This window comes from Ursus americanus, chromosome 2, assembly GCF_024610735.1.
Source record: "Ursus americanus isolate L20-20 chromosome 2, mUrsAme1.1.p, whole genome shotgun sequence".
In the NCBI taxonomy this organism is placed as follows: Eukaryota; Metazoa; Chordata; class Mammalia; order Carnivora; family Ursidae; genus Ursus; species Ursus americanus.
Genome location: NC_142128.1, coordinates 7,158,577 through 7,169,699, shown reverse-complemented (window position 1 = coordinate 7,169,699; position 11,123 = coordinate 7,158,577). Strand labels below are relative to the sequence as shown.

The 11,123-nt window shown below is 56.8% G+C and overlaps 2 protein-coding genes across 3 annotated transcripts; both read left to right on the top strand.

Annotated features, from left to right (window-relative positions):
* Positions 1-568: 568 nt before the first annotated feature.
* GAL3ST4 (galactose-3-O-sulfotransferase 4) lies at positions 569-6,320 on the top strand. Its single transcript, XM_087867732.1, has 4 exons — positions 569-676; positions 1,849-2,161; positions 2,342-2,645; positions 4,853-6,320. The coding sequence occupies exons 2-4, from the start codon at positions 2,037-2,039 to the stop codon at positions 5,885-5,887; spliced, it is 1,464 nt and encodes a 487-aa protein (XP_087723858.1). The 5' UTR covers positions 569-676; positions 1,849-2,036; the 3' UTR covers positions 5,888-6,320.
* A 228-nt stretch (positions 6,321-6,548) lies between these two features.
* On the top strand, positions 6,549-11,015 carry TRAPPC14 (trafficking protein particle complex subunit 14). 2 transcript variants are annotated; one of them, XM_045773847.2, is made up of 11 exons: positions 6,549-7,165; positions 7,372-7,467; positions 7,574-7,703; positions 7,872-7,958; positions 8,122-8,242; positions 8,348-8,495; positions 8,627-8,709; positions 8,796-8,959; positions 9,522-9,676; positions 9,911-10,104; positions 10,216-11,015. In XM_045773847.2, exons 1-11 carry the CDS (start codon positions 6,755-6,757, stop codon positions 10,367-10,369), a joined length of 1,743 nt encoding a protein of 580 aa, XP_045629803.1. In that variant the 5' UTR covers positions 6,549-6,754; the 3' UTR covers positions 10,370-11,015. The 2 variants fall into 2 exon arrangements, with proteins under 2 accessions (XP_045629803.1, XP_087723855.1); XM_087867729.1 differs by lacking the exons at positions 6,549-7,165; positions 7,574-7,703 and having other exon boundaries at positions 7,185-7,467.
* Positions 11,016-11,123: the final 108 nt, after the last annotated feature.

The following is an 11,123-nucleotide window of genomic DNA, read 5'->3' as shown; positions in this document are numbered from 1 at the left end:
ATTGGACCCTGTGTGTGACTCTGGACTTCTAGCATCCTTCTCTGAGCCCATGCTCCTGGCAGAGGCTCCTGACCTCTCTTGGAACGTGCCCCCTGTCATTCCGTTTGGGCAAGTTGCCTACCCTCTGGGTCTGAGCCCCTTCATCTGTAAAATGGGGAGAATTGTGGGGACCGGCAAAATTCTGCAAAATTCTTTCTGAACCTGAGGTGCCATTAATATTACCACACCGCTGCCCCCTGCCTTCAAAGTGGGGGCCCCTGTTCTCTGAGTCAGCTGGGGGTTACCTTGTCATGTCCTTGACAAAGTCTTCTTTCAACTTGTCTGTTATTTTCTCTTTCCTTCTTTCTTTCTGTTGCCTGAATGAGTCTTTTGTTTTGCAGAAAGCTAAGAGGAAAAGGTATAATTGTTTCTTAAGTGTGAAAGGAGGGTAGAAGTGCTGTCTTCCAAGGGAGGGCTGGGCGCCCTGACGAAGGAAAGATGCCGGGAGGGAGAGACCCAGAGACGCGATTAAAGCCCAAGCAGCTGCAGGGACTGGCGGGACAAAGGGAGGGAGGGGGAGGAGCCTGGGCGCGGAGCAAGTTTATGGGGAAAGTTGAGCACAGCGCGGAGCCGGGCGGTGGCTGGGGCGAGCGGCAGGGCCAGACCCCGATTTCCCTGCTGCTCCTCAGGTGGCCTGGTGAGTGGGCAAGTGAAGCCAAGGCCGCGGCCAGTGGAGGGACTCTCGAATTTATGGGAGGAGACTTGGGGGGTTCATAGAGAGAACCCCGGAGGGGGCCAACAAAGAGCTGGTGACAGACTGAGCAATCACCAAAGCTGGAGGGGACAGAGGGCTGGAATAGGGGTAAGGGGAGGAGACAGAGATGGATGGAAGGAATAGAAATCTGGACACAGGAGGGAGTCTGGTGGGGCTGGATCCTGGGGGCTGTGTTGGGGGAGGGAATTAGGGGGTGATGCCAGAGAGGGCGGGTCTTTAGGTAGCAAGTGTGGGTTGTCCTTGCCTGGGGTCACTCCTGGCTTGTCCCAGAAAGGGGCTGTCCGGGCTTGTTGGAGGGGCGGTGGCCCATGGTTGCGGCTGTGATCTGAAGGGGTGGGTCCAGACTCCCCGTTGATTAGGAAGCTGGGGCCTGGGAAGGAGCTCAGAAGCTCCATGTTTGTAGCTTTCAGTATCTTTATGTCGCAGAGGTTTTGTTTTTTTTTCCCCCTTCTCCAGCTCCACCCTCTCAATCTCCTCTGGGTGCAGAGGGAGTTGGAAAGCCGGCATGGGGGAGTAGGGGGTGTCCGGGGAGCTGAGCTTCATCAGTAACCCCACGTCTCCCCCAGCTCTTCACACACTGGGGTCTGCCCTGTGCTGAGAGCACTTCGGAAGGGGGAAGAGATGCCCAGTTTTGACTCCTACTCATGACAAAGTCGTTCCTGTAGTTGACCTCCCTGGGTTCAGTAGCCTGTGCCCCTGACACCCCCCCCCATTCCCTCCTTATGGCTGCCCCTCGTGGCCTCAGAATGGGGTTCTCCATCCCCATCCGTCACAGGAAGAGGAGCTCATGAGGAAGCCAGGGAAGCCAGGGGCTGGCCAATGTTCACCGGCATACACATGAGCAGATTGGTCTTTCTCACAGGGTCTTGCTTTTCTCTCCTCCCCTTCTAAATCCCTGAGGCTCAGGTTGAAACTGCAGGCGGGGGGCCAGGGAAGCTGGTAGAGGAGTAGTTGTGGGCCACCTGGAAGATACGGGTGTAGAGAGCACATACCCCGCCCCACAGGCTCCCACTCCTGGAATGAGCTGTAGCAGCAGGAGAGAAGGCTCTACCCTCTCCTTAGACTCCCCCCTTCCCCCCTCATTTCCCTTCTAGACGCTGACAGAGGCAAAAATCTGCTAACTCAGGGGGCAGACTCAACCAGGGCTGCGAACAGACCTGGGGGATGACCCCCCGATCTCGAACCAGCGCCTTCCACGGCTGCACGGCTGTCTCAAGCTGTCTCTGCCTCTGTGCCTGGCCCTTGCCCTGTCCCTCGCTAGCATCACCCTTACCTGTGCCACATGGGCCCTCTGACTCCTACCAGGACCATGCGCCTCTGGGGGCCTCGGAGCCTGGGGGTGGCTCTGGGAGTCTTCATGACCATCGGATTTGCCCTCCAGCTCTGGGGGGGCCCCTTCCAGAGGAGGTGAGTTCCCATTTTGTCCCAATGCCTGATAGATGCCCCCCATTTGCTCCGCCCCATGCCACCTAGGTCTGTGACTCTTGGGGACTGAGAGGAGGTTCTGTGTCCTCTGTCCTTGCTCCACAAGATGCCCGCCCACCTGCTGATGAGGGACAGGAAAATTCCCCTCCCATCTCTCTCCAGGCTACCAGGCCTGCAGCTCCGACAGCCCTTGGCCCCATCTCCGGGATCGGCTGTTTCCTCCTGCCTGCCCCGGCGGCGACTTGTGTTCCTGAAGACGCATAAATCTGGGAGCAGCTCTGTGCTGAATCTGCTTCATCGCTACGGGGACCGACACGGGCTGCGCTTTGCCCTCCCTGCCCGCTACCAGTTCGGCTACCCAAGGCTTTTCCAGGCCTCTCGGGTCAAAGGCTACCGCCCTCAGGGTGGAGGTACCAAGCCGGCCTTCCACATCCTCTGTCATCACATGAGGTTCAACCTGAAAGAGGTGAGGGGTGTAAGAGGGGGTGGCTGGGATTGGAGAGACATGGGCTTAGTCCTGTGGCCAAGACCACCAGGGGAGGATGCCCCTGGCCTGCGGTTTCCCAGGCACCCCTTCACCCAAAAGTTGGGCATGGGGGCCACAGAGATTCCTGTTCCCCTCTCCTCAGCTGTCCCTTATCTAGTAGTTTCTGGGAGCCAAAGTCCTGCTTTCTCCCATCTAGAACTTTCCAGTCTCTTTCCTTGACCAATTTACCCCCCTGGTATCAGTGCCCTGACAACTCTGACCCCCCCAGACTCTCACCCCAGCTGTTCTTCTTGGCCCCTTCTACTAACATTACCAGGGCCCCTGCTCACCCACTGTCTTCTAACCATCTTCCACTGCCAGATGTGGAGAATCAGCTACATGCCAAGCCTGCGTGCCAGGCCCTAGCCTGGTCCCGACCCCTCCTCCCCAGTTCTAATGGGGGAGATGTGTGCATGTGCTCACGTGCTCACCCATACACCACCAGGAACCTGAGAGCTCTTGGGCAAACAAAACCAAGGTGCAAATGAAAATATACAGGGAAGGAACTTTTATTGAATACTTACTGACCGCTGGGTACTAATCTCACCATCACCTTGCCAGAAAGGCATTTTAAGTGTCTCCATTACACAGATGAGGAAGTCAAGTTTCAGAGAGGCTAAGTGACTGGCCTCCTTCACAGAAAGCACAGAGCTAAGATGTGAACTCAGGCCCATCTGCTCCCAAGTCAAAGGGCCTTCCCTGGCATGTGTGCATGTGTATGTGTGTTTGTATTTGCAACTGCGGGGAGGAAATTCACCAAAAGAGGCGGGGCCTTCTGGGTAAGTGGTTTTTAAGGAAAGGGTGGACTTCAACTTTGTAGTAAGAAGAATATCAGGTATTTTAGAGGGAGTGGAATATCAGCAAAGATGCGGTGGTGGTGGTGGTGGTCATCGTGGTATGTGTGTGTGTGTGTGTCCTGTTAAGCTGGAGCTGGAGAAAGCAGCTGAGGGTCATGAGTATCACCTAAAGGGCAGTGAGGGGTCACTGCTGGGAGCGAGGTGATGACAATGATCTTTCAGGCAGTTTTCTCTGGTTTTTGACCTTTGACCTTCATTGTCATCACCATTCACTGAGTACCTACCATGTTCCACGCACTTCCACATTCAAGGTAAGTGTTAACCCAGATTTATAGATGGAGGGACAACGGCTCTGAGAACTTCAATAACTTGCCTAAAGTTACATAACTGGTAAATGGCTGAACTGGGATTTTATTCCAGGTCCACGTGATGCCACAGACTGTTCTCCGCACCATTCTCCCCTGCCTTCAAAGAGACAGTTTATAGGCTTTGCTCTGCAGGCATGCCCACATTAGCAAAGCAGATTGGAGGACATCGTGTGAGGGCGTCAGGTTTAGCGACAAGCCATATTCAGAGGCAGAGACCCTTCGGGGAGCCCAGGAGCTGGGTCCTGATGTGGATCTGCATGCAGGACCACCCTAGGGTGTGGCTCAATCCAATTCTCACCATCCTTCTTGCTGAGAAGTAGAATCACGTGTCCCAGGCCTCAGGGTAGCACCCTACCAAGTGTCCATAGCTCCCCAGTGCCCAGTCCTGGGGTGTCCTTTACCTTCCAAGATGCCTCTGAGCCTTTGGCCATCCTGGGCTTGGCCTGCCTACCTGATGCCTATACTTGAGACAGCATTATGGTTGGCCCTTCTCCTCCCTCTTTGCTGCCAGTGACCGCTCCCCCCAACATCCCCACCTGGAGGAGGCCTGAGACCAGTTCCTTTCTTGAAGCTGTGACCAAGAGTCCCAGGGTAGGCATCTAATAGGTTTTCTTTGGAGAAGTGAAGACAACGTTTGATTCTTAGATTTTACTGACCAAAGCCATACAGACAGGCCCAAAGAAATTAATGTTCTCGAGTAGCTTCCCATGTTCCAGGTTCCTTCATACCCTTTATCTTGTGTACCTTCGTAATCAGTGGGAAGGTATGGTTATCCCCATTTTTCAGATGAGCAAATTGACTCTCAGAGATGTTAAGTAACTGGCCCAAGATGTTAGTGTAGGAAGCTGGGGGTTTCCAGCAGAGCCCAGAAGTTTCCAGAAGGAGGTTTGAGGAATCTAGGGGATCTGCTGACAATGGGCTTGCTCTTAGTTTCTTCCTGCCCCAGTTCTTTCTCCCTATGCCTGTTTTCTCTCCTCTGCAGGTACTTCAGGTCATGCCTTCTGACAGCTTCTTCTTTTCCATTGTCCGAGACCCCGCAGCTCTGGCCCGGTCTGCTTTCTCCTACTATAAATCCACCTCATCAGCCTTCCGCAAGGCGCCATCCTTGGCTGCCTTCCTGGCCAATCCTCGAGCCTTCTATCGACCTGGGGCCCGTGGGGACCACTATGCACGCAACTTGCTGTGGTTTGACTTTGGTCTCCCCTTCCCCCCAGAGACGAAGACCAAGAGAGGGAATCCTCATCCACCTAGAGATCCCAACCTCCCACAGCTGAATGTTTTGCCTTCTGGCACTGGCCCCCGAGCCCAACACCCCTTGGATCCCAATGCTATCTTCCATCCTGCTCCCACAGTTGCTGGTGGTCACAGCCAGACATCCAGCCCTGCCTCTTTAGATTTGGGATCTTCGTCCTTCATCCAGTGGAGCCTGGCCTGGCTGGACTCTGTCTTTGATCTGGTCTTGGTGGCCGAGTACTTTGATGAGTCATTGGTTCTACTAGCAGATGCTCTGTGCTGGGGTCTGGATGACGTGGTGGGCTTCATGCACAATGCCCAGGCTGGGGGTGAGCAGGGCAGAGGCGCTGTCAGCAATGGTGGAGTGACCGCTGAGGACAGGCAGCTGAATGCACAGGCCCGAGCCTGGAACCACCTGGACTGGGCTCTCTACGTTCACTTCAACCACAGTCTGTGGGCACGGATAAATCAATACGGCCAGAGCCGGCTGGAGAGTGCTGTGGCAGAGCTCCGGGCTCGCCGAGAGGCCCTGGCTAAACATTGTCTAGAGGGGGGTGAGGCTTTAGACCCCAAATATATCACTGACCGACGGTTCCGCCCTTTCCAGTTTGGGTCAGGTAAGGTTTTGGGCTACGTACTTCGGAGTGGACTGAGCCTCGCAGACCAGGAGGAGTGTGAGCGTCTGGCTACCCCTGAGCTACAGTACAAGGACAAGCTAGATGCCAAGCAGTTTCCCCCAACAGTCTCTCTGCCCCTTAAGACTTCAAGGATACTCTCCCCCTAGGCATCAGACCACTAAGTTTTAGGCTGAAGAGCAGCGAAGCTACGTGGGCACACACGACTGAGTATGGGGCGGCCAGATGCCACTTCTGCTTCCCTCTGAAAGCATGTTTGTGCCCTAGAGGTTGAATGAAACTTTGCACAGATGTGGGCACCAAGTCTTCCAGCCCGTGCCAAGGCATTCCAGGCATTCAGCTCCTTGCAGTACCGCCCCCCCCCCGCGCCCATTTCCCCCCTTCCCCTTTCCAACCCCCCTGGGAGGTCCCTATAGCACTCTCAAAGATTCCCCCGGAGGAGCAAATCATGGAGTAGGCAAGACAAAATTTGGAACGTGTGGGTTGGAATAATGCGTCCATTTCTCTATGAATTATTTGGTTCTGGACTATGCTCATTTCACTGTGAAATGTTTGTTGAATGAATAAATAATTTGAACCTTTGACTTGCTTTATGTAGGGCGGAAAGGGGAGAGAATGGAGCATCTTCCTGGGAGAAGCGGAGTTGGAGGGGGTTCTTTTAATATTTCTTCTCTAAGAAATCTGTCCTGTCCTGTAGTTTCTCCTAAACCCTTCTTACTGCAGCCTAACCCCAGCCGGACCCCGCCCCTCTCCCCAGCGGTCCGGTCACCCACAAATTCCGGGGCCTCAGAGGCCACGCCCCTTCCTTTCCGCTTCCGGTTTCTCTCCAGTCAATCGGCCCTGCAGCCCGGTTCCGGCCCTGCGGGGTCTCGGTTCCGGGTTCGTTGCCCCGGTTCCCGGTCCCGGCTGGTCTCCCGGGCCGGCCCGGCCGCGCGCAGCACCAGTCGGGTGTCAGGACTCCGGGGCCCCGCCCCAGCGGCCCCCTCGCCCCCCGCCCGCGCCGTCCTCGCCGCCCCATGGAGTCCCAGTGTGACTATTCCATGTATTTCCCGGCGGTGCCGCTGCCGCCGCGCGCGGAGCTGGCGGGGGACCCGGGCCGGTACCGGGCGCTGCCCCGGCGCAACCATCTCTACCTGGGGGAGACTGTCCGCTTCCTGCTGGTGCTGCGCTGCCGGGGAGGAGCGGGGTCCGGCGCCGGGGGCGGCTCGGGCTTGGGGTCCCGAGGGGCCTGGGCAGAATTATCAACGGCCCTGGCTGCCTTGGCCTCTGTCAGCGCCGGAGGCGGGGCGCCCGGGGGCGGTGGCTCCGCAGACCAGGATCCCGAACCCCCAGGGGGCGGGGATCCTGGCGGTGGGGCGTTGTTTCGAGGCTGCAGCCCCCTCCTCACCCACGGCCCGGGCCCTGCTACCTCAGGGGGAGCGACCACGGTGAGGAGCTTGGGGTGACACGGCACAGGGCGGAGGGGCGGTTTGCTGGGCTCCAGAGACCGGAGGGGATGGACGCTGGGGGGCCTGAAGGAGGCAGATGACGGAGTAGAGCAGAGGCCAAGAACCGAGAACATCACATCTTAAAGGGACCGCCGCAGGCTGCCTCTTTGACTCTCCCGCCCTCTTACCCCTTTCACAAACCCCAGCTGCCTGTGGAGGAACCAATTGTGTCCACAGATGAGGTCATCTTCCCACTCACCGTTTCACTGGATAGACTGCCCCCAGGGACACCTAAGGCCAAGGTAAGATTGGCAAGGGGTGGGGCTGCTGTCCTAATTCAGACTCCCTTTCTAAGGCTGGGCTGGCTGGCTCTCCTCTTGACCGAGGTCCTGTGCCCCTTGTGCTCAGATTGTAGTGACTGTGTGGAAACGGGAGGTTGAGGCACCAGAGGTCAGAGATCAAGGCTACTTGCGCTTGCTGCAGACCCGATCTCCTGGGGAGACCTTCCGGGGGGAGCAGAGCGCTTTCAAGGCCCAAGGTGGGGAGAATGTGGAGAATAAATGCTAGAGTCTGGAATTTGGGGGCCAGAGTGGAGGGGTGATACTGGCAAGTGCCTGATCCGGGGAGCAGAGGAAGATTAGAACTGTGGGTTGGAGGTGAGGTCTCTGTCCAGCTCATCAGTTCTTGCCTGGGCCCTCTCCTGCAGTGAGCACCCTGCTGACTCTGCTGCCCCCTCCGGTTCTGAAATGCCGCCAGTTCACTGTGGCTGGAAAACACTTGACCGTGCTCAAGGGTGAGCAGATCTGTGGCTCAGGTCTTGGGTAGCAGCAAGGGCATTGACTGGATGGCAGTTACTGTGGGCACACTGGTGGGGATCAGTCAATTTTGGAGGGGTAAAGTCGGGGCTTGAGGGGTCCAGGTACTCTTAGCTGAGCTGAGCTGGTTACCTCCAACAGTGCTGAACAGCTCCTCCCAGGAGGAAATTTCCATCTGGGATATCCGTATTCTCCCAAACTTCAACGCTAGTTATCTACCTGTCATGCCCGACGGCTCTGTGCTGCTGGTGGACAATGTCTGGTGAGGTTCTGAGGAGGGGGCAGGGCTGCGAAGTGGGGATGGGGGGTAGGGCCAAGAGCTCTGGCATGAAAAGACCAAGCTCTGTCCCTCTTTCTGCTGAACTAGTCACCAGTCTGGGGAAGTTTCCATGGGCTCCTTCTGCCGGCTCCCTGGTACCTCTGGCTGCTTCCCCTGCCAGCTTAGTGCCCTGGAGGAACACAACTTCCTATTTCAGCTGAGAGGGGGTGAGCAACCCCCTCAAGGGGCCAAGGAGGTGAGTTAAAGAGGCTGGTATGCTCAAGGAGCAAGGTTAAGAAAAAACAGTGGGAGGGAAAGGCCAGGGGATGACAAAAGATGGAAGGGGACCTCAGATACACGTGATGTTTCCTTTTGTCTCTCCCACAGGGCCTAGAAGTTCCCCTGATTGCTGTGGTTCAGTGGTCTACCCCAAAGCTGCCCTTCACCCAGAGCATCTACACCCACTACCGGTGAGTTTGTGGGACTCCCCGCTGGGCACCGTCCTGTTCACCTGTTTGGCAACACATGCCTCGCTTCCCTCTCTCACTGCTTCTAGCCTGCCCAGCATCCGCCTGGACCGCCCATGCTTTGTGATGACTGCCTCTTGTGAGTCCCCTGTTCGGACTTATGAGCGGTTCACGGTCACCTACACACTGCTCAACAATCTCCAAGACTTCCTTGCTGTGAGGCTTGTGTGGACCCCGGAGCATGCACAGGCTGGTAGGTGGGCTGTCAGCCTCTGGGGCCTTGTCCCAAAAGAGGAGGGGAAAGGAAGTCATGGAGGTGGGTGGCTTGTGGCAGGCTACTTTAGCTCTGTACCTGGGTGGTCTCCATAGTGTCACCGATGGAAAGCTTAGAGAAGCAGTGGGACTGTGATTTTAAGGGCATTGACCCTGGATCTGGGCTCCCTGGTATGTTTGATTTCTACCTCTCCCATTCACTAGCTGTGTGACTTTAGGTAAGTCACTTAGTCTCTCTGAGGCTCACTCAGATCCCTCTTCTCTAAAAGGGGGGAAATAATATCTCATGGGGTTGTTATGGCGATTTATGGTTAACATAAGTGAAGTGGTCAGGATGAACCTCAGCACGCAGTTAAGTATTAGCTGTTGTTATTTATAAAGTTCAGCAAAAGATGATACATACGGAGTTTACTCCAGAGTGGCTCTGAGGAGCAAATGAGACTGTGCTCATGAAAGCCCTTTGCGAACGGAGGAGCACCGTACAGATGAGTTTACTGGTGACTGTTTCTGTCCCCCCCCACCCCACCCCCGGTCTCCCCCAGGAAAGCAGCTGTGTGAGGAGGAGCGCCGGGCCATGCAGGCAGCCCTGGACTCCATTGTCTGCCACACTCCCCTCAACAACCTAGGCTTTTCCCGGAAGGGCAGCGCTCTCACCTTCAGTGTGGCCTTCCAGGCTCTGAGGACGGGGCTCTTCGAGGTGGGCTGGGGAGGGACTGGACTGTGTGATGGGTTATGTAGAATGTCAGGGTGGGAGGAGTCAGAGGCACCAGCCACTATGGACAGAACACCACGGGTGGTACTACGCAGCGGGGGCCGAGGGAAGGTGGAACTTCGATGCCACACTGGCGGGGCAAGTGGGGAACTTGACTGGAAAGGCAGGCTGGGGCCTGGAGGCTGAGCTGGAGTGCTGACTTGTGTCCCCCTGCACCAGCTGAGCCAGCACATGAAACTGAAGCTGCAGTTCACCGCCAGTGTGTCCCACCCTCCGCCTGAGGCCCGGCCCCTCTCTCGAAAGAGCAGCCCCAGCAGCCCTGCTGTCCGGGACCTGGTGGAGAGACACCAGGCTAGCCTGGGCCGCTCTCAGTCCTTCTCTCACCAACAGCCCTCCCGCAGCCACCTCATGAGGTATGGAAGGTGGGAGGGGTGCCGCTGGCTTCGGTGGAGGCCGGAGTTGGAGCGGGAGCAGGAAAGGGTCCTGGGGTCTGACCGGAACCCACAGTCTCTGCCTTCCCCCAGGTCGGGCAGCGTGATGGAGCGCAGGGCCATCACGCCTCCTGTGGCCTCCCCTGTGGGCCGCCCCCTCTACCTGCCCCCGGACAAGGCTGTGCTTTCTCTGGACAAGATTGCCAAGCGTGAGTGCAAGGTCCTGGTGGTGGAGCCTGTCAAGTAGCACCGTGCGGACTCTCCGCCGTCTTACACTCCCAGAAACCGAAAGCCCCTGGAGGGGGTCCTCGCTCCAGACTGTGCCTCCCCTGGGATGCCTCCCACCGTGGATGAGGAGGCCCAGCAGGGCCGCCTGTCTGTGTCTGCTGATGAGGGACGAGGGAAGAAGCTGTGAAATGGGCGGGTATGGCTACAGCACTAAGCCAACAGTATTTCCCCGACTCCCTGGGGGGGCTGGCCCCACCCCGAGGCCAGGGCAGGGGCTCCAAGAGCTCCCTTGCCCCCCGCCCTGTACCCTGGTTCTAAGTTTACAAAGTGTATTCCTTGTTCCTCTTAAGTTGTCTCTCCTGCCTCTGACATTCCCTCCCTCCCTCCCACCCACCCGCAGGGCTGAGATTAGAGGGTGGTGATGGTAAAGGGACCCCGACAATGACCCTCCTGTCTCAGGGGAAAGGGGAGAAAGCCAGGTGGCCTCCTCCTGCCCCTCATGTTTACGTTTGCAGCCCGAAGCACTTTAAGTTGTGTGGGGTTTTCTTTTCTTTCTTTCTTCTTCTTTTTTTTTTTGATCTGTCTGTTCCTGTAACTTATTCTCCAACTACTGCTTCCAACTGAAGTAAGACTATTAAATGCCTGTTCAGGAGGGAGAAGAATGACTTTCGTTTGTGTGTTGGCGGCAGGAGCAGAGACCCCAGGGGCTCAGAGTGGTTCCCTTCAACATGCACACCAAGTAGCTCCCCACAGCTCCCTTCCTACCATATTAG